Source organism: Podarcis liolepis, assembly GCF_965112155.1.
Source record: "Podarcis liolepis genome assembly, chromosome: 3".
Taxonomy (NCBI): domain Eukaryota; kingdom Metazoa; phylum Chordata; class Lepidosauria; order Squamata; family Lacertidae; genus Podarcis; species Podarcis liolepis.
In genome coordinates this window covers 10628001-10651164 of record NC_139557.1, presented here as the reverse complement: position 1 = coordinate 10651164, position 23164 = coordinate 10628001, and the positions used below count along the sequence as shown (strand labels likewise).

The following is a 23164-nucleotide window of genomic DNA, read 5'->3' as shown; positions in this document are numbered from 1 at the left end:
AGCACAGTGGAAAAAAGCTGGTGCCTCACTCCTCTCCCCACGGGTCCCGCTGCACCACTGTGAGGGGCTGTGCTGCCCCCTCTTCCCCCCTGGCCCACACTTCCCCATCCCCATTCCCTGCTTGCAGAATTTAGGACTCCACATGATATTATGAGAAGCCATGATGGCTTAAGGGTTTTCATGGCTGTCCTGGCATCTGGAGTGCCGAGGAAAGAGCACACCTTACTAGTTACTTGGAACAGCTTTCAATTTGTTCAGACAGTATACTTTAAGTTTACTTGCCATGCCAGTTAATTTAGTCCTGGGTGAATTACAACAGCGGGGAGATGCCTTTTTCAGACTGAGGGCCGCATTGCCTTCTGGATAGCTTTCCAGGGGCCACCTGTCAGTGGTGGGCAAGGCCTGAGACAAAAGAGGTTGGAGTAACAAATGTAGATGCCAACTTTGTGCAGCAGGCTAGTTTTGTCACACACTCGCACAGGCCTTTTTAGATCAACAGTATCAAAGCAATGGTTCTTCAACACCAACTTCATTGGACTGGTCATGTTGTTCCGATGCTTGATTATCGTCTTCCAAAGCAAGTACTCTATTCCCAACTTAAGAATGGAAAGCGAAACACCAGTGGACAACAAAAGAGGTTTAAAGACTCTCTCAAAGCAAATCTAAAAAAATGTTTAAACACTGACAACTGGGAAACACTGGCCTGTGAGTGCTCCAGTTGGAGAAAAGTCTTTACCAAAGGCGCCATTGACCTTGAAGAAACACAAACTCAGGGCGAAAAGGAAAAATGAGCTAAGAAGAAGACACATTTGGCAAATATTCACCATGATCAACTCCTGACTGGAAACCTTTATCTCTACTGTGGAAGGATGTGTGGATCCAGAATTGGCCTCCACAGTCATTTACAGACACACTGCTAGGACTGCGTTCATGGAAGACAATCTTACTAGGCCACGAAAAAGAAATCTCTATCCAGGCATACAAGCAAGCGGCATTATCAACATTCAAGGATGCATTCAAGGCAGGTAAAAACACTCAAGGAAGGTGGTGTCATGAGGTAGGCTGTAGGGGTTGAGGAAAGTACCCAGTGCCAGTTAGAGAGGCCTGGAAGACAACATTTGATCCTGGTTCTAAGGTTTCCCATAATTGACCTAGAATACCAATGAAGCCACAGTGGTTGCTCCTGGATGCTGTTACTGGAAAATTGCATTTTTTCATATATATATACATGATAGGCTTTATTAGTTATTTGAACAATGCAGCCTATCGTGAAGGCACCTGCTTAGAGCAAAGAAATAGTTTTGTAGCTCTAAAATCTCCCCCCCCCCAACACACATTGTTGCCAAAAAGGTAAGGATTAACAATGAATGACGAGAACAATTTTATATTAAAAAAGTAAATACAAACAGCAATTTATTTGGCAGAAAGAGCCACTTCCCATTTCTGGAGCACGTTAAACTGAAGATTATTGACCTCCGCAGCTGCTCTGGGCGCCAATGTAATATTTTATATGGCCCCATCAAACCTTTTTTTTTTAATAGGTAAAAATGTTGATTGCTCACAGCTAAATACCAGGAGCTTGTGAACATGCCAACTGGAAAGCATTAGCTCAACAGTCCCAACTGCACAGCCAGCATATGGTTTTCTTCACCAGTCAACGGACCCTGTGGCAAAGGACAAGCAGTCAGCAGGGTTTCTGTCAGCATCTGCTGAAACAAGATGGCGGGGAACTAGGTTCTCCCTAGAGGTGTGGTCCTTCAGATTTCCAGAGCAGTTGTTTCAGCTCAGTTGCTTAGGAACACTAGAAGACAACAATAACAAAGAGTATTGTGGCATCTTCAAGACAAAGGTTGAGATCCAACATTATGCCAGGATATGTTAGGCTCCACCCAATTTGCTCCGCAGAGACCCAACTAGATAGAGCAGATCTTGGTGTGTGTGTGTGCAGGGTGCTGCAGTGGGGAGCAGAGGAAGAGGAAGTCCTGTCTGTAGGAGTAGGAAGGTCTGTTACACAAAAAGGATACCCCAACTGTATTTCACACTAACACATGTAGAATGGCATACACTTTCATGGACTAGACCAGGGTTTCCCAAACTTGGTTCTCCAGCTGTTTTCATAGCTGTCAACTTACAGATTTGAAAATAAGGGACCAGCAGCCTTGAAAATAAGGGATCAGCAGCCAAAATAAGGGACCTGCAGCCTCACCTGTTCCAGGCACTCCAGTCTTCCTGTCCTCCTGCAGTCTGGTCAAACTCATGCTGGTAGCTTCGAGAACACTGTCCAACCAACTTTGTAACCAGAGGTTCAACTTAATAGAATCTGAATCACATGCACCACAAGGCCTATGCAGCCTCAACTTAAGATGGCTCCCCGGCCTGGCTTTGCACTGCAAAGTTTGCAGCAGCATGTGCAACAAAATGGCATCCAGCATTCAAAAGCCCCCTCAGCTTGCATTAACTAGCCACACACACACAGCCTCTCCCCCTCGCCACGAGATCCAAGCATTCCCACACTATCATTTGCATTAAGCCATATTGCTGAGAGTTGTAGCTGCAAATGGAATCACATGCCCTTTGGGTTCTTTGCCACAATTGCTGTGCTGTGATTTAATCTCTTTGGTTGAATTTAGGGTGAATTTAATTCTGGTTATTATTGTTGTCACTTGGAGTACCGTTGCACGCTTAATAGCTTTTGCAGTGTCCTGAGTAATGGATACCACTGGTAGACAACAACAAAGAAATTTGCATGCCTTGTGGTCAGAATGTTGGAATACTCCAAACCTTGAAATAATATTCATCTGAATATCAGCTGAAACCATACGCTTTAACTCTTGTAACTTGTAAAGGTTTAAGTTGTGTATTCTAAGGAAGGGTGGAAAAAAATGTACAGTTCACATTTTAATGTGAACCTATTCAGTTCACATTTCCCAAACCAACATGCAAGTTGAAACACAGCTCTCCTTTGAAATTCACGCTGACCTGAATTTTACGGCATCATTCTTCACAAAGAAAGTGAACAGAAATGTGGAGGATAAACGTGTATATTTGTGAAAATGCTGTACAAAACTGCATTCCATTAGGGGGAAATTGCTCGGGGGGGGGGGAGAGTGTTTATTCTCTGCAAAAATTCATTATAATAGGACAAACTGGGCTTTAAAAATATATATTTATATTAATTTTTAAGAATAGGAAAAATGGGGCTTTGCGTAGGATGTTGGGTGTTTTGGAGTGGTGGTGAAGGTTTCAGAGAAGGTCTGTGAGAGGAAAAGTTTGAAGCATGAAGGGTATGTCACAAATTGTCCTTCAGCTGTTTTGGCCTCTGAGTACTTTATACATACCGGCTCCCATTAGAAAATCGTCTCCTTTCCTCATATTCCCATCTCTCTCTCTCTCTCTCTCTCTCTCTCTCTCTCTCTCTCTCTCTCTCTCTCATGTTGTGGAAGAGCCTGGGAAAATGTAATGACTTATGACCGGGTTCACCTCAAGAGCCTGCTGTGTTGAAGGAAGCATATTCAGCAATCGCGGCAGGGGACGCCTTTATAAATATCTGGAAGAAAGCAGAGTAGGTCCGCTTATTGATTAAATCTGCCGATACCAAGGACAGTGGGGGGTAAAGGGTGGGAAGGAGTGTGACTCAGAGAGATTAATCTTCAAATTAAATACATGACCTTGTGGTATTCGTTGCCCTTTCGAGAATAGGCCGTTGTGTATCCTTAGCAGTTTATTTGCCTACGAAAGCTGGGTTCAGAGGCAGCATCTGGTTTTCAGAGGTTTCCCATTGTTTTTATTCAGTTCTCCAGCTGGGATGGTTAAGGCACTTCAAAGTCAGGCTTGGATTAGAATTCAGAACTTTTTCAGCTAGCCAAGGTTTTGATGGTCACACTGCACAACTTCCTTGATGCCGTTTCGCCGGATCTTCCTTATGGAATATTTTGGTTTTTGGCAACAGATTTTGACTTTAGAGCAGCTATACAGCAAAATGACCACACACATGTTGAAAGAATCTTGTCATGTCCATCTCATCTTGATACAAGAGCATATTTAGGGGGGAAAGAGTAGACTAATTTTCACACTATGAGTCCTGGAGAACTTTCAGGAACTTTGATTCCAGCAACTCAGCAGAAAACCAACAACTTCTTTATCTGCCTTGAGTTCAAGAGTCCTAAGAGTCAGGTTCAAGGGACGACAGATGGCAGACTACTGCAGGGCTTGAAATTCTTGTACTTTCCTACTTGATTGTCTATCAGTGCAAACAGATTATAGCATGAGCCAATGAACATCACCAGTTACTTGGTGGAGTAAGATCGCCCAATGAATGCAGTTATTTTAGACTGTTCATGAAGCATGACCCAAGGATACAGTAGGGAACAATAATTACTCACCTGTCTTCCCTCTTGATCCTGTTCTCTGAAGTATTCCAATGGTGCCATTGTAGTTGCTGTTTTATTTTATTTATGCTTTTCAGATTTATACATTTCACTAATTTTACAATCATTTTATCATTTCAAAACTTGACTTCCTTCCCCCTCTTTCGGCGGTTCCTTAAATGTATTTTTAATATCTTCTGCATATCCAAATCAACTTAATTTGCTCATTTATTCATCCACTTTAAAGATATACTCTTATGAAACTGCAGGTTATTACAGTAATCCTGCCAATGTTCTTCTTCTTCTGTTTACAATTTATCTGTAAATATTCAATAAACCATTTCCATTCTTTGTTGTCTTGATTTCTTATTTATCTGGAAAGTTTCACCATTTCTGCATATTCCGTAAGTTTTTGTATCCATTCTTCCTTTGCTGGGACATCTTCTTCTTTCCATCCTGGGGCAAGCAACATTCTTGCTGCTGTAGTCGAATACATGAATAAATTTCTATACAGTTTGGGTAGTTCTGTCCCTATAATTTCCAAATAATATTCCTATAATGTCCTGTGTTATTATTCATCATTCATATTATTATCAGCATCAGAATGAGATCATAAAGGCCAATCCCTCTCCTTCAGGTGGACAACATCAGCACGAGGACACAATGAGAAGTCTCTCTCCTTCATTGGCCACTTATCAACATGAGGTCACAATGGCCAGTCTTTCTCTCTCTCCTTCAGGGAGGCAACATCCTCATGCGGTCACAATGGCCAGGAAAGGGTCAGAAAAAACCAGATCACAGCAAGCTGTGTGTACAGATGGTAGATGCAAGTATAGCCTGGCACCCCAAATTCATAGAATCATAGAATCATAGAGTTGGAAGAGACCACAAGGGCCATTGAGTCCAACCCCCTGCCAAGCAGGAAACACCATCAGAGCACTCCTGACATATGGTTGTCAAGCCTCTGCTTAAAGACCTCCAAAGTAGGAGACTCCACCACACTCCTTGGCAGCAAATTCCACTGTCGAACAGCTCTTACTGTCAGGAAGTTCTTCCTAATGTTTAGGTGGAATCTTCTTTCTTGTAGTTTGGATCCATTGCTCCGTGTCCGCTTCTCTGGAGCAGCAGAAAACAACCTTTCTCCCTCCTCTATGTGACATCCTTTTATATATTTGAACATGGCTATCATATCACCCCTTAACCTCCTCTTCTCCAGGCTAAACATGCCCAGCTCCCTTAGCCGTTCCTCATAAGGCATCGTTCAATGGTGAGCCTTCAAAGTCCAGTAGCCGTCACAGGTTGAGGGCAGAGTAGAGAGAAGAGATGGACTAGGCAGCAACTGATGGGCAAAGCAGCAGCAGAACAGCCAAGAGGAAACTATGGAAAAAGAGAGGAAGGATAGGAGGAAGCACCCAGCACTTGGAGAGGAAGAGAGAAGGTAATTAGGACAGGAGTAGCAATGCTCACCCGATTTCCTATTCTTCTGGTAAGTTTTGCCATTTCTGCATATTCCATAAGTTTTTTGTATCCATTTTTTGTGCCATTTTCTTTATGAAATCACCCGCCTCCAAGATGCTGTTTGTTCTGGCTGGAAAGGTTTATGTGTCCAAGTCATGCTAGCAAGTAATATTTTACTTGTCATTCATGCTGCAGCTGGAATGATATTGTTTGCTAATCAGGAAGAACTACACCCATTTAGAACTCATGGTTATTCAGTTTAATTTTGACAATGTTGCTTTTTTACTGCCTAATCAAGTGATCAGTCGGTTAAAGGCAACACAGTTGATCAGCTGGAAATTTTAATCAGTTGGCATTCCCCAGGTTTCATGTGTCAACAAGAACATTATTAATTTCACATTTCTTCTCCCTCAGACTTGTAAAAGGAAGCACCCACAGCTTGAAAACAATGCGCCCAGTGGCTCTCTTTCATTACAGTCTTGAAAAAATAGATCAGGAGAGCAGGGGAGCAGAGTGTCTCAGAAAAGAAATGCATATGGTTGATAATGTCTTTGATAAACAGCATTTTGTGAAGAATAAAGAGGAAATAAAGAGATTGGATATCCCCCCCTCCATAGTGCCACAGTTATTATTATTACTATTATTCACTGAATTTATATACCACCCTATAGCCGGAGGTTAAATAGAAAAAGAGCTTATCCGTTTGGAAATGTGACCTCATCAATATTGTCAAGGTCATTGGAACTGATGTCGATTTGCTAAATAGAGGATTGGCTGGTAAAATGAAATATGTTTTGCAATAAGCTCTGTTCCCATCACTTTAAGGACTGAAGCTAGAAAATGAGTATGTTGGAATAGAGAATGCTAACAATACTATGTACCAACGTTGTACCTTGGTGAGGACGTGTAATTGTAAGCTACTTTGGGATCCCATGTGGACTGAAGAAAAGGTTATAATCATAATAAATAAATAAATAAATAAATAAATAAATAAATAAATAAATAAATAAATAAATAATCCAAAGATGAAGCAAATACAAAAATGTATTTGTTAATGTAACAGAAATGTAAATGAGAGATAGGATGGCCTCAAATTATTGAAATGAGAGTTGTGCACCAGCCACAAGATTTGCTTCAGTCTCCAATTTGGCACTCTGGAAAAGAGCATGATTAAGTGAGAAGCACTTTGGAAGTAGTTCAGTTTGTCTCAGCATCCAAATCCTGATTCAGAAAAACTTAAATTTACCACCTCTCTCCCCCACAACCCGCTCACTGTTGTGGGCAAAAAAATGGCTATAGCTACTACTACAACAACAACACAACATTGGATTTGCATATTCTTACTCCTACTTATTACAATTTTAATTTATTACCTGCCTTTCACCCTAAGGAGACATATAATCCTGTCAGTTATAGGCCTTTCTCTGCACCTTGGCATTTTCGTTACATGGCAAGTTTACCCAGCTCCACTGATTCTAGAACAAAGTGTCATGTGTGTGCAGCCCAAATTTACCTTTCTCCTTCTCTTTGTTTTTATGGAGGACAAACTGCTTTAGTTCTGCTTTGGCTTCTTTGAAATCAATGTCACCAGGTCTGTCTGTCTGTCTGTCTATCTATCTGTCTATCTATCTATCATCTATCTATCTATCTATCTACAAATCTATCATCTATCTATATCTATCTATCTATCTATCTATCTATCTATCTATCTATCTATCTATCTATCTATCTATCTATCTATCTCTATCTATCTATCATCTATCTATCTATCTATCTATCTATCTATCTATCTATCTATCTATCTATCTATCTATCTATCATCTATCTATATCTATCTATCTATCTATCTATCTATCTATCTATCTATCTATCTATCTATCTATCTAAAATCCTGACCCAGTGATAATAATTTATAAAATACTTTATTGCATTTATATTTACTCACAATCTCATTTATAGTTCAGAAACCCCAAAATACTGTGTATGGTTTAAGGCAGGATTCAGGACTGCGTAGCCTTCATTCGTAGAATGTTTAGGAAATGTGAGGGTTGAATTAAATAGATAGAGATGGATAGATGGACGGAAGGACAGACAGACAGATAGGCAATGAATCCAGTTGGTTATCTTGAGCACAGGAGAGAGCTTTTGAACCAGTGGGTGTCTCCACTAATAGAAAAAGAGGGAATGCAATTCACTCCCACCCCTGTAGTTCTTCACATCACCTTCAACCGTTTTGGAGTTTCCTCCAGTTTTCTAAGGCGGATAGGTGGGGATCGGAGGCTGTGTGAGAAAAAGATAATCAGAAATGCCCTATATTCTTTTTCTCTATTAGCAGAGGCATCTGCAGGATCAAAAGCCCTTCTGTAAGCACAAGGACACCTATCAGATCTCGATCTGTATATGTATGTGTATACGCATATTTTCTTTCTCATAGGCTAGTTTTGCAGATTCCAGACCTTAATAGGTCTCTTGACTGCACATCAAAACTCCATTATCACAAAGAACTGTTGCTAAATTCCTTTAAGACACTTACACTCATAGAGAAGTTTCACCAGCCTTCCTTATCGGAAAAGAGTCTTGGCTTGAAATCAAGCAGGCCTTTTGGGTTTAAAATCTGACAGGCTTCAAAGTCTCCGTTAGGAGCACAAAAACTCAACCAATCCCATAGTGGAGTAGTGATTTTCCTGCCGCCCAGACTAGAGTATATCATGCTGTATGGATTAAGCAGCTTAGAGACTGGCAGCCATAAAGCATTCTCTGCAGGCTGTGATGTGGCTTTGGGGGGAAAAAAGTTTGGCAGGCACTTATTCCACATTTGCCTAACAACTAAAGCAAATTACTGGTAACATGAGAAACTTGCAAAGATCTCGCTGCCATTAAGAAGTTGCTTTTGAGACAACGGTATCAGCCCACCGATAAGGTATCATAAAAAAAAACCTACCATCTCCACCATTTACCATCATCTGCAGCTTAGTCAGAGGCAGGGGAATGCCAGGAGGCAAAGATTCGTAAAAGGGAAAGGTGGATTTCAAAGAGGACTAGGCCATTTCAATTTGGAGTTGGGAAGAAAGGCAACTGGAAGAGAAATCATGCAGAAAGGTCACTTGGCCTTGAGACAGTAAGGGTCACCCAGCGCAACAGCACAGAAAGACCAGAGGTGGGAAAAGAAAACGGCTGGCTCTCTCATGATACAAAGAAAGGACTTTAACAGGGTGCCATCTTTTGATGTAAAGAATATTTTAAAGAAGAGCCTGCTTTTATTTAAGACATATGCACACACTTCATTTTTGACCCCCAAGGCGGTTTGTTTGTTTGTTTGTTTATATTGTAGGAGATTTAACTGAGTCCCTGTGCAAGGACTTCTGCTTCTGCAATGGGGCTTTCCCACCTCTCCTACCCCTGTGTGCCCTCCAAAGTTGGCTCGGGATGTGTATGTGTGTCTGGAGACCCCTCAAAACATTGGATTGGGGAGCAGAGGGGAGAATTGTTCCATCTGGCAAGCCGAAATGCTTGTGCTGACAGTCAGCAGCGCACAATATTGAATTCCTCCCATAGGGTGGCATCCAATTAAAAACTTCTGTTTTCACAAGGATTTCCATTTACGCGACAGAAATCCCCCTCCCTCTCCTTTCCCCGTGCCATGTCCAAATCTGCTCCGGAGAGCTGGAAGGACTCCCAGAACAGATTTTTTTTTGGGGGGGGGAAGGAGTGGGCACATGGGGAGAGGAGAAAGTTGCATTGAGCATTGCACTAACGGAGCTACTTCATTTGAGGCTTTTATTAATTAATTTATTTTGTAACAACGTTTGTAACCTGCCAACTCATATGGGTGGGTGGGTGGGGAATCACGGCGGTGTACAATAAAGTCATTTAAACATATTGAAATGTCGTAAGATGTTTGCCCATTAATTCAACAGGGCATTCTCTGACAATTTTAGGGGTGACTGGGTAAACACAGGGGAAGGTGGTCCTCCAAGTATCCTGGCTTCAGGTTGTTTAGGGTTTTCTATGCTTCTTGGGAGAAAAGCAATGACAAACTTAGACAGCATCTTAAAAAGCAGAGACATCACCTTGCCAACAAAGGTCCGTATAGTTAAAGCTATGGTTTTCCCAGTAGTGATGTATGGAAGTGAGAGCTGGACCATAAAGAAGGCTGATCGCCGAAGAATTGGTGCTTTTGAATTATGGTGCTGGAGGAGACTCTTGAGAGTCCCATGGACTGCAAGAAGATGAAACCTATCCATTCTGAAGGAAATCAGCCCTGAGTGCTCACTGGAAGGACAGATCCTGAAGCTGAGGCTCCAATACTTTGGCCACCTCATGAGAAGAGAAGACTCCCTGGAAAAGACCCTGATGTTGGGAAAGATGGAGGGCACAAGAAGAAGGGGACGACAGAGGATGAGATGTTTGGATAGTGTTATCGAAGCTACCAGCATGAGTTTGACCAAACTGCAGGAGGCAGTGGAAGACAGGAGTGACTGGCGTGCTCTGGTCCATGGGGTCACAAAGAGTCGGACATGACTAAATGACTAAACAACAACAAATGTCACCAGCAAGACCTTGACCATATTCCAGTTAGAAGGAAAATGCTTAATGGGATGCAGGTGGTGCTGTGGTCTAAAGCACTGAGCCTCTTGGGCTTGCCAATCAGAAGGTCAGCAGTTTGAATCCGCACGATGGAGTGAGCTCCTGTTGCTCTGTCAAACCTAGCAGTTTGAAAGCATGCCAGTACAGGTAGATAAATAAGTACCACTGCGGTGGGAAAGTAAACAGTGTTTCTGTGTGCTCTGCTTTTCGTCATGGTGTTTCATTGCACCAGAAGCGGTTTAGTCTTGTTGGCCACCTGACCCAGAAAGCTGTCTGTGGACAAACGCTGGCTCCCCCAGCCTGAAAGTGAGATGAGCGCCACAACCCCATAGTCACCTTTGACTAGACTTAACTGTCCAGGAGTCCTTAACTTTTTACCTTTTTAAATGCTTAATGCCCTTCACTTTGTCAATGCATCTCCTCTCCATTCTCAGACAAATCAGTTGGCAGTTTCCCTTTACTTTCAATTTTTTCTCCCCAGCTGCTGGACATGGATACTTTATACCTAAAGCAGCCATGTCCAAAGTCCATTTTGGAGGCCAAATCTGGCCTGCCAGTTCAACCCTAAAAATAGCTCAACAACTTTGGGGAAAAACCATCAAAAAAGCTCAACAATTTCAATCCTTTAAAAAAAAAAGTTAACAACTTGGTCTGCCCTTTGGTCGGCCCTCACGACCCTTCACTTCATCAAATCTGGCCCTCTTTGACACCACTGACCTAAAGCATTTACCTTAGTACTTTCCAGTAGTGAACAGCACCGTGGGGCTGTGTCTTTTAATTGACCTCCTGACAAGGGAGTCACTGCTGTTTACCAAGAGGAAGATGGGAAGAGCAATGCAGCAGAGAGGTTGGTGCGGTGCCAACACACTGGTGGAGCCAACATGGCAGTGTTTGCACTGCACTGACCTTCCTGGTGCCTTGCCCATCGTGCTCTCCTTCCCAATAAGCAGCAACAACTTCATCGTCAGGAGATCAGGCTTCCAATCTACCCTGCCGTCCGCGGCTGGTACTGTCTACCCCAACCATCTCTCTCATGGCTCACAGAGATAATACTCAGTCCTGCTAATTAAGATCCTTTAACCTTCTGCATGCAAAGCATGAAGCTATGGTCCCTGTAATTGCACCCCGTTGCATTTCTTATTCTTTTTTTTAATTCTAATTTTAAAGTCTTGGTATGTTTTGTAAGCTGCTCCCACCCCACCCCAAATGTTGTTTTTTGATAATAAGTGGGTGTTTGTAGTAAGCCACTTTGGACACTGTGGGAAAGTGGCATATAAATTGATTAAGCTAATCGTGGACATTAACTGCCTCCACACTAATAATGTCTCCCTTTGCCCCTAATAATGCTCTTCAAATGGAAGTGATTTCCTGTGGGGAAGAAATACAGCCGTATGTGTACGTTTGCCCTCACTCTCCCCCCTCATATTTATTTATTTATGTTTTCATTTTAAAAAATACTTTGTGGTTTTCTTTCGATATTTCCCAATTAAGTTGCCTAAGGTAGGGGGAGAATGGCAAGATCCTCTCAGTATATTTTTTCTATAATTCTTTACAAGGTCCTCTGTGACTTTGGTTAATTGTCACATTGCTTAGCCCTTTTATTTTTGTTCTTTTACCTTAGGTATAGGAATTTTAATGTAGGAAGCGAGATGGTTTATTCATTCAAAAAATATTTTATGGGAACTTGTTCCGAGCTGAAGGAACTCATGTAAAAACTCGCTCCCCGGGGAACCACTTTCTTGCAGTCTCACATCTGAAACAAAGGAGGAATTTTCTTTGGGTAAACTCAAAGCAGAAACCTCGGGGTCACAAACTAGGATTTCCCTCGCCTGCAGGACAGCATGTATACCGAAAGGCCCTCCATTTCCAGCAGATGTACGGAGACTCTGTTATATAACCCACACATTTGTTGTCCTGTCAGGCCAGGATGTGGAGTCAACCTCAGTGAAATTAAGGACAGCGAAAGGTCCTCCTCAGATCACAAGACTTTAATGAATTCAGAATGGATATTAAAGACAGCTCTGGAAGGTGGTCTAGTCACTCATTATTCTCCTGTGGGAAGGCTTTAGCGGTTAAACCAGATTAGCTAAATGCTGTCATTTCATAAGTCACTTGTGATTAAGAGCAACCAGTCTGGTTTTGTGCTCCCCTTCTTCAAAGAGAAGCACATGAAGCAGGAATGAAGGGGTGGGCGAGTATTTATTTACTAGATTTACACTCCTCTGCCAATGTGCTCAAATCAAGTTTACAAAAATAATGCCTTACAACAACATGGCTGATGTTAAAGTAAAAAAAAAAAAAAGGAATAATGAGGGAAGGGGGCAAATTTATGCAGGGTTACATGAAGCAAATCCCAGGGAGCCCAGAGAGACTTATTTCTGAGAAATAGGCACAGGATCGGGCAGTCAAGTTCCAGTTCTTAGGCTGCATACCCACTATAGGCTTAAAGCACACCCAAAGCACGTTTAGCACTGTGGTCTAAACCAGTGAGCCTCTTGGGCTTCCCAATCAGGTCAGTGGTTCGAATCCCCACAGTGGAGTGAGCTCCCGTTGCTCTGTCCTAGCTCCTGCCAACCTAGCAGTTGGAAAGCATGCCAGTGTAAGTAGATAAATAGGTACTGCTGTGGCGGGAAGGTAAACGGCATTTCCATGTGCTCTGGTTTCTGTCACAGTGTTCCGTTCACTAGAAGCAGTTCAGTCATGCTGGCCACATGACCCAGAAAGCTGTCTGTGGACAACGCTGGCTCCATCAGCTTGAAAGCGAGATGAGCACTTCAACTCCATAGTCACCTTTGACTGGACTTAATCGTCCAGAGGTCCTTGAACTTTTTTTTTTTTTACCTTCCTTCAAGTGTGTGGTGCTTGGCTGCAGCAAGGGCAGTAGAGGGGGCCCTTATTGCCACACCTGTCCATCTCTGATACGGCCAGTTGCTATGGCCACAGATAAGAGGCGGGGATCTTCTCTAAGCTCAAGGGCCACATTCCTTCCAGGGACTTCCAATGGCCTGGCTCAACAGTGGGCAGCTTCAAGTTCTCCAAACTGTGGTACAGCTTCAGTTTTTCATTCAGTGGGTCCCTGGTAGCTCCAGTTGCAGAGGATCTCAGGTAGGATTTCTACTTGATACCTAGCTGCCAGTTGCAGTAGACCAGGGTCAGTGATGATGAAGTCAAACAACAACTTGAGGCTATCAGGTTCCCCAACCCCAGAGTTGAAAATGTTGAGCTATGTGGACCAATGGTCTGACTCATATTTATATGTTGTTATTTTACATGTTCTCTTAACACCTTGTGTTTGATGGCCAGTTAAGTATGGAATATACTGCTAAATTAGGATTTGAACCAAGTCTGTGTCTAATCCACTTACCAGTTTTTAGCTTCTCTACCTTAATCATTTCATCCCTGAGGCTCCTGGTCTGCTGGCTGGCATCACCAACTGCCTTTGTTCTTTCCATTTCAATAACACTTCTAACCTCAAAATATGTGGAGGAGTAGAAAAATGTCCCTGCGGGTTTCCTATGGCTGTCACCCCTCTTCATCAGACAAATGAAAAGATGTTTCCGCTTTTATTGCATGTTTTTTTCTTGATGTCTGCAATTGAAAAATTATTGAGACAGGGCACAGATGTTCGGAAGGTTGGCATTTTATTCACATGAGTGTTAGAGTGGCACAGTCTGACTCACACATCTAAGACGCTACCTCACTGGGATCCTGATCCTGATCTCATTGTATTCAACAGGCCAAGAATTGATGAGTCAGAAATAAGGAACAAAGAACCTTTGAAGAAACATGGTTCCAAGAATTCCTGGCAGTCTCAACCCTAGTTGTAAAGATTACAGAGAAGACCATCTAGACAAAGTTACAATGATATTTGTGTGTGGGGAAAGACTGGAGAAGAAAAAGCCTAGCATGTAGGGAGGAGGGCAGAAAACCCTCTGAAACAGATATTGGAAAATGTGGAAAATACAGCTGCTGATTCGCAAATTCATATGGATCTGAAAAAATAAACACTGATTTTTCAAGCAAAATCCACTCTGCCCCAACCTCACCTTTTCTTTAAACTGCAGTTGCTGATAGACCAGCCTTAGGGTAAGGTTGAGTTCAAGCAATCAGTTCTAATGATAGAAGGCTGATCACTAGAGAATTGATGCTTTTGAATTATGGTGCTGAAGGAGACTCTTGAGAGTCCCATGGACTGCAAGAAGATCAAACCGATTCATTCTGAAGGAAATCAGCCCTGATTGCTCACTAGAAGGACAGATCCTGAAGCTGAGGCTCCAATACTTTGGCCACCTCATGAGAAGAGAAGACTCCCTGGAAAAGACCCTGATGTTGGGAAAGACGGAGGGCACAAGGAGAAGGGGACGACAGAGGACGAGATGGTTGGATAGTGTTCTCGAAGCTACCAGCATGAGTTTGACCAAACTGCGGGAGGCAGTGGAAGACAGGAGTGCCTGGCGTGCTCTGGTCCATGGGGTCACAAAGAGTCGGACACAACTAAACGACTAAACAACAACAATGATCATCTTGATCTGCTAGAAGAAAGGTCACTGTAGCAATGGCTGAGTGACCCAGCATGGACAATAGTAGAGCGGTAATAACCTCACTCCTCAGATCTTTATAAAGAGTGCAAGCCAGAAGCACAGGAGCCCCTGATACAATACCGCCATCTCCACATGGACATAACCATTTTTCCAGCAGAATTTTTTGAAATCGGCCCTCAAGTGCAGCTGAAGGCAGTATATTGAATCCTGCAAGAGCAAAAGCACATCTATATTTTGGAATTGTTAAATTTTGCAAATAGGGTGCAAAATTTTGCAAATAGTTTCAAAATCTCTAGGTAGGAAATAATCATACCATGGGCAAAATTTCCTTATTCGGGCCAAATTATTCTATCTCTGTGTGAAGAAGTATTTCCTTTTGTCTAGCCTAAATTTTCTGCCATTCAACTTTGTTGGATGACCCCAGTCTTCTATTAACAAAGCCCAACAACTTTGTTTATCAGTGTTTGAAAATAATCTCCAAAGAAGATGGCAAAGCCAGTCCCACGCTCCTGCTGATGCATTTGCACTGCACTGACATCCCTGCTACCTTACCCCTACCTCTCTTCATCTTGGTATGCAGCAGCCACTCAACCAGAGAGAGGTCAGGTAAGTGACGCAGCCTCTCCGCACCATCTGCTACTGGCAGCATCCCAGAATGGCAGCTTGCTGAGTCTGGCACATGTGAGCACACTTTGAGGAGCAAACCAGCAGGCTACAGGTGAAGAGAAGAACAGCAGGCAATGTTGGCATGGCATCTTAAATGCATGTGCCCCCTGCCAAGGGATGGATTAGGAAAGGGAGACCAGATGGCAAGAGGCAAGTGGTTGAAGCTACAGCAGTGTGCATGAGCCTGTATTGCAGCCTAGTTAGACAGCCTGCAGTTGACTGCAAATTCTGGACCAGATAAGATAGGGTTGCCATACATCTAGATTTCCCCAGACATAACCGACATTCAGCCCTCGCAAACAGCATCACTGAAATGACTGGGGAAATCCAGGTGGATGGCAGCCCATGTCAGTAGTGTAGATTTTGACAAAGCGTATTCTCCCTGAAATGAGAGCACATGTTGTGGTGGGGTCTGCCAACCCTCTGTTGCCAGGCAGGTTAAATGGTGAATGCCTGATACAACGAATGGATGACCGGGTTGCTGGGGCAAATTGCATGTTGCAAATTGGGTGGGTGGGACCAAAGGCTTTAAATATTGGGGCACTCCGCTTTTGCTTTCTCTTTCGCTGAGTGCATCGGATCACCCACCTGCCTGCCCTGTGTTCCAGTTGACCTTGCTATGCCTGTCATGGAGTCGTCTGCCATTGGGGCAGGGGCCTAGTAGGAATTTTGTCCATTTGGCTGATTGGCTGGTGCCATTTGGTTTTTGTCTACTACTTAGCAATTCATCACAACTTGTAAGGTTGAGGTTAGGCATTGGTTATAAAAAATTGGTGGAGGGGGGGTCAGGATAGGCTGGGCCTGCCCCTCCAATGGTGGTGTGGAAGGGAATTCCGTTAAAGGAATCCTGGGGCTTGTCACGATTTCATCCAATCCCTGAAATGGGACCAGGGCTGGCAAGCCTTGGGGAGCTGGTTGGGTGAGCGGTGAGGGACTGTCGCTCAGCTCAACTGATCCCCAATATTGTTTTCCCTTCTCTGGCTTCTGAGGGAGTTCGGATAGTCAGTTCTGTCCCAGGCAGGGGGACAGATAGTCATAACCAATGCCTAAGCAACCACTCACAGATTATGTATTTAATAAAGTTGTGGCCAAAATTATGCCAAAAACCTTAAACAAAAATTATGTGTGATTTGTGAATTATTTTGAGGGGTGGCTTGGGGACCTCCACACGCAATTTTCAAATTCCATGAAAGACTCAACAACTTTGCAAAACAAAAAAACCCTCAACAACTTTTGTTTCTGGATTTTCAATTTTTGAAATATGGCAACCCTAAGATAAGTTCTTCCAGGGGAAATAATATTCCATTCTCAGTATATATAAGCATTACAAGCAAACAAATTCATATCCTAAAACAGATGATTCTGAGAATCAGCGACAGCACTGCATCTAGTTAGCATTTGCCTCAGAGTAGGAAAATAAGAAGAGTCTCCTGAATCATGCCAGTGGCCCAATACTTCAAAAGTATTGTAAGATCTCAAGCCCACCGTTCAAGGAATCATTGAATTCTTTACAAAATTCAAGATGATTGTTCCAAATTCCTCTTGAAGAAAATGGGGGGGGGATGGGACGTTGGTAGCATGTGGCTTACCAGTTTTGTTTTGTTTTTCTTTTCGCTGACACCAGAAAAGGGAGTTCCACTTTCCTGAGAAAGGAAGGTGGAATGACTCATACGGCACTGAGGAAAGCAAGACCCACACTGGATAAAAGACAAAGAAAATAATTCCTAGCATGAGCAACGCTGGCTGCGCCAAAGAAAGGATTTAACAGAAATGGAAATCCCCTACCTGACGGTAGAAGGTAAAAGGACGAGTGCAGCAAGTTTGCTCCTTCCAGTGTTTTAAAAGACAAAACAGGTGCATTTGGACATTTGACAACTGAGCTAATCCTATTATTTGTGCCAACCTTGGCATTTCCGATCCGGGAATCATTAATTATGTGGGTTAAACAGTAATATCGTTTTCACATATTGGACTTGGTAGGTTTAGAGAATTGGTACATGAGCTAAAGGTGTGATCAAGGCAGGCACCTGCATGACGCTTACACTGGAGGAATCCCACTGAAAGGACTTCCCACACTGTATCACCAAAGCAGGGGCTAAAATTAACAGGCAAATTCTCCCGAAGGATGAGATGAGAATAGGTTGGGACTTGTATTACCAGGCAGTCAGTTGAAGTTTCCTGAAGTTGCACCAGCAATGGTGGCTTGGTGCAACATAGCAATCTTCACAATGGAACTGGAAGGAAAGAGATCAGGCATAGGCAAACTCGGCCCTCCAGATGTTTTGGAACTTCAACTCCCATCACCCCTGACCATTGGTCCTGTTAGCTAGGGATGTTGGGAGTTGTAGTCCCAAAACATCTGGAGGGCCAAGTTTGCCTATGCCTGAAAGAGATCATAGCAAGAGCACCACATGAACAGGATCTCAGCCACTAAGAATTTTGACAAGCAATGGCACTGGGATTTTCTGAGTTTCCTGGTTTTGAATTCGCCTGGCTTGTAATTGCCTACAGAATGGCTTGTCTAGCCTGAACTGCCTCAGTCAGCATTCAACAGGCCAGGTGCCCAAGGCCAGCAGAATAGCAGGCTCATGGGCAGAAGCACTTTAGCATTAACCCCACAAGCTTGATGAAATTGCGTGCCAAGGCCCTGGGCCCCGCAGTTCCCTTAGATAATAAACACATGGAGATGAATATGTAGGTTTATGGGATAAATTAGGCCACAACTTTATTGGCTACAGATGTGTTTGGCTTCGGCATTGGGTGAAAACCAGGCTTTATTCCAACTCCTGCCCGTCTTCAGGGAATCTAACTAAGGGTAAACCACCAATAGGGGGAGCCCTATGACATACGTCAAATTGGGGCACCCCGCAGGGTCCCCGTTAGGGTCATGGCATGACCCTAGCCCACATCCAGGCTTTGGACAAGATCCACACCCCCAGATCGCTTTAACAGGATACCCTTATTGAGGAGGGGCAGGCAGCGGCTACAACTTCCCCTCCCTTAAACAAAAGCTTACCCAATGCCTCATGTCCCCGGCCATGCTGATTGGACAGCTGGGCGCATGATGTGGCCAGGAGTAAGCATGATGAGGGCGGCATCATTCAGTCCCCAGACGGATCACTGAGAGGTCCTGGATGCAACGCCACCCACCAGGGAAGATGAGCAGACCTCTCATCGATTGCTGCAAAATTGTATGAATTTCTTCAATGCAATTTATAACATCCTGCTGCATGAACAAAGGGCATTGCATAAACTTGCATTCCCTGTCACTTCAGCCATGCATGTGGAGCCAAAGAAAATACCATTCCCTATCTGCAGTGCACAGAAACGCAACACTGTCAGAATGCAGCCAGCGACATCGACAAGCCAGGAACGAGAACTTTCAGGGATAACATAGGCTCCCCCCCCCCAAACGCTCTCCAAGAAAGCTTGCAAGAACAGAGCTGCTTTCAAGATGAGGGGAACTCTCCCACTCATTTCTGCCATGCAAAGCCAAACATGCAAAACTGGCCTGTTTTTATTTGCATTGAAAGTGATAGGGTAGGCTTGCACAGCATAAACATATAGACGCCTTATACTTCTGAGTCAGGTTATTGATTGATTATGGTGTGCCCTGCCCAGAGGTAGCTCTTTCCAGAATTTCAGGACCTTTTACTGGTTCCACCTACCCAAGATCCTCTTAATTGGGGACATCTAGAATTGGACACAGGACCTTAAAAACTACAGTGGTACCTCGGGTTACAAACACCCTGGGTTACAAACACTTCAGGTTACAGACTCCGCTAACCTGGAAGTAGTACCTCAGGTTAAGAACTTTACCTCAGGATGAGAACAGAAATCGTGTGGTGGTGGGGTGGCAGCGGGAGGCCCCATTAACTAAAGTGGTACCTCAGGTTAAGAACGGTTTCAGGTTAACAACACACCTCCGGAACAAATTAAGTTTGTAACCAGAGTTACCACTGTACATTTAAAAAGGGCTGTGTATATATAAGGCTGCAGCTACACTGAATTATGCCTTACCCCTGAATAAATATGCAAAGGGCCAGGGCTGTACTTCATAAAGCATTGGACCTCTATCCATGAAATCACCTTTGAACACAAATCTCAAATGAAAATCAGGACAGTTGTGAGTCTAAGGCTGCAGATCTGAGGAATTCAATGGACCTTACATCATAATCCTATGCAGGTTTACTCAGAAGTTAAGGCTAAATGAGTTCAGTGAGAGTTACTATAAAGTAAACATTCTGCAACCTCACTTCTCAGTAAACAAGAATAAGATTGTGCCACAGTCCTAAGCATAGCTGCTTAGAAATTCAAATGAAAACCGCTGTGATGTAACTCCAAATTAATACATTTCAGACAAGGAACACAAATGTAGATTTTTGGCGATATATCCTTTCTTTAAACCCTCTGTTTGTTCCACTGTTTAACTCCATAAGCTGCAACTGAACATTTATGGCTATAACAGTGGAATTCTATACAATTCTACTCAAAAGGAAGGCCCATTGAGCAATAGAGCTTACTGTGGGATAAACGGAGGATTGCAGCGTAGATATTGTTTCTTCTCTGGAAGCTTCTGTTCAGCACTCATACAGCATTAAGACTGCAATCCTATACTTAACCTGGGATTATTTTTATGGTCTGAGATAAGGAGTAGTGCCTTTGATTTTATTAGACATATTTCCAGGTTTTTTTAAAAAAATGATCTGGATCACTAGGGGTTCAAGAAGCACTTCAGAGGTACCCCTTTCACTCAAGCTGCCTCATACAGATCTCATTTCAACTTTGACAAGCTCTAAGTCCTCCCAAGGCAGCTCACTTTAGCTTCGAATTCATCCTCATCCAATGCGCACCCCTAGTTTTTAAATGGAACGGTCTTAATCCTCTGTTTCATCCGTATCAGTTTACATAGTGTCTTTGTGCCTTTTAGTGGTTTGCTATTTTATTTGACAGCTTTTGAGCTCTTACAGTTTTATGAGTTTGTACTTTTTCCTTGTACTTTTATATGTTGTTCTGTTGTTCCCCGCCCTGGGAATTTAACATAATTTGGAAAGCAGGCTATAAATGCTCTAAATACATGAGTATTGGCCATGCATGTAGTGACTGGTATTTCTCCACTACTTACATCTCTCACTTCTGAACAGGGAATTTGAGGGGTGGGGAGCGGACGGCTAATTGACAGCAGACACAAGTTTTCATCATATCTGAATGGTGTCAGATGTGAACAGGCTATGCAGAATGTTCAGGACTGTCTCATGCATCTAATCAAAATGACAGACATGCCATTTATCCCTTCCATTTCTGTGTTTTTGAGATGCAAAGAAGGAAACAGAACCAGCTCTGATAAAACCTTCCATCTATTCCTTCCATGAGCAATGACTTCATGTGAGCGCTCTCTCTCTCTCCGCAGTCTGATGCCCTCCAGATGTTGCCAGAATACTGCTCCCATCATCCTTGACTGTTGAACATGCTGGCTGGGGCTGATGGGAGTTGGAGTCTTACAACATCTGCAAGTCACTAGGCTGAGGAATGTTGCTCTATATGATGTTAACTGCATAAAATAGCCCCTCTTGGTTACACCCCATTCCTCCAAAACAGAGAGGTCAGATGGGAAACACCTTTTTAAAACTCTTATAGGCAGAGGTTGACTAATAAAAGGATCTTAACGTATCAGCGGTCTTCTTACTTTCCAGGCAGACGTACAGATAAATGATCTTCCGTGTTTATTTGCTGCCACAATTCACATGGAACATCTACTGAATCGAAAGGTGATGTTGGGGTCCAAACCCCTAGTCACTGTGAGTGTTGTGTGATTAAAAACTGCAGCTTTGGACTGCAGCCAAGTTTTTACAGGTCAGATAACATAGGGGAATATTTCAGTCTGCGCCACTTCCTGTACTCCCCATGAAGCATGTTGAGTCAAAACATAATGAATGCTGGTTACATTCCTCTCAAAACAATAGTCCCTATTTACCAAACAGAATTCAACATATAGATGCTATATATTTTGTTCAGGGAAAGTTTCCTGACAGTTAATTCCAACCCCTCTCCCTATATGCTCTACATCAGACACACAATATAGTGCATACATAGAAAGGGAATACTGTATATAACTGTATATAACGTTTGGAGAAGTCATGCCATATTTAAAATATATGCAGAGAACATGCTGCTTATTCTTGTTTTACTTAACATCCCCAGATCAGATGGCCGGAGGGCATTGGAAAGGCATGGAAGCACCTTACCTCTGGTACAGAAAAGCTGCTTCCATGAAGCGGCACATCTGCAACATAAGACCCTGCTACACCCGTGAGTATCTCCCCAGGCATAGCGCTACTACTGCTGGTTCTTTGGAGGCAATTATTCCCCCTGAATGAGGCATTATTATTATTATTATTATTAATTGAATTTATATGCCGCCCTATAGCCGGAGGTCTCAAGGCGGTTCACATAAAAACCACAATCAAAATAAAAACAACAACCCAATTACACTCCCCCCCAAAAAGAGCCACATTTTAAAAAAGGTATAGGATGTCAGTCAGATCAACGAAAGGCCTGGTTAAAAAGGACTGATTTTGCCTGGGGCCTAAAAGTGTGTAATGAAGGTGCCAGGCGAACTTTCCTGGGGAGAGCATTCCACAGACGGGGAGCCACTACAAAGAAGGCCTGTTGTCATGTTGCCACCCTCTGGACCTCTGGAGGAGGAGGCGCATGAAGGAGGGCCTCAGAAGATGATCTCAGGGTCCAGGGAGGTTTATATGGAAAGAGGCGGCCCTTGAGGTATTGCAGTCCTGAGCCATTTAAGATCAAGACCAGCACTTTGAATTGGGCCTGGAAACTAATTGGTAGCCAGCGCAGCCGCTCCAGTGAGCAACCTGGCCACTGAATTCTGCACTAGCTGAAGTTTCCGAACCGTCTTCAGAGAGCCATTGCAGAGGTTGTCCTGGATCTACTGAATCCAAGACCCATTCATTTTTAGAGGGACCCCAGAGGGTTCCTATCTACAGCCTGGAGATGAAATATAATATAGCTTCTCTCTCCATCCCACTAGAAGCAATGAAGGGGTGTTTTTAAAAGTAAATGTCCATGCAGTAAAGAAAAAAGTCTACACAAATGCAAGCCCCTACCCATCCCAGCCAGAACACACACCCCACAGTTAGGACTGCACTCTTCACACTTCAGCCTTAATGCAGCAGTGAGTGTGTGGGCACACATTTTTACTTTAGTTAGTGGGGGGAGGTGGGGAATCTCTCTGCAAAGACCAACCAATTTTCAAAATGTGGTAGATAAGCTTTGGCGTTACACAGAACTCTTCCTTAAAATGATGTCCATCAAAAAAAGAAGCAGCATTGGTAGAGGCAGTGCTATTTTTCTAGAAAAAGAGGTGCCAGATGTCACCATGAACAGCTCCCTCATTGTCTTAGAATGGCAATGGCACCTGCCTGAGAGGTGCCAGAACCGAGTTCCAGTGAGTTCTGGATGAAAGCAAAGCCCTGGGTAGAAGATGCTTCTGCGTGAGGAGACAGTGCTAAGGCCTTGTCTCTT

General features: G+C 43.3%; 1 protein-coding gene and 1 long non-coding RNA gene across 6 annotated transcripts in view; one reads left to right on the top strand and one right to left on the bottom strand.

The window, feature by feature from the left end:
- Positions 1–14441, top strand: part of LOC310703545 (uncharacterized protein) — a 165873-nt gene extending 151432 nt beyond the window's left edge. For 3 of the 5 annotated variants that reach the window (XR_014524233.1, XR_014524234.1, XM_083495932.1), the window contains one exon: positions 14149–14441. Coding sequence is in view for 1 of the 5 variants with exons in the window: in XM_083495932.1 (XP_083352058.1) it covers positions 14149–14233 (85 nt within the window). In the remaining 4 variants the exon portion in view is untranslated. Of the gene's footprint in view, positions 1–5633; positions 5854–6239; positions 6440–14148 lie in introns of those variants that run through there. The other 2 variants (XR_014524235.1, XR_014524236.1) reach the window with 2 other exon arrangements.
- LOC310703553 lies at positions 1381–4990 on the bottom strand. The gene is made up of 2 exons (XR_014524248.1): positions 3339–4990; positions 1381–1801 (listed from the first exon to the last, which is right to left on the bottom strand). It is a non-coding gene; the product is annotated as an uncharacterized lncRNA (long non-coding RNA).
- Positions 14442–23164: the final 8723 nt, after the last annotated feature.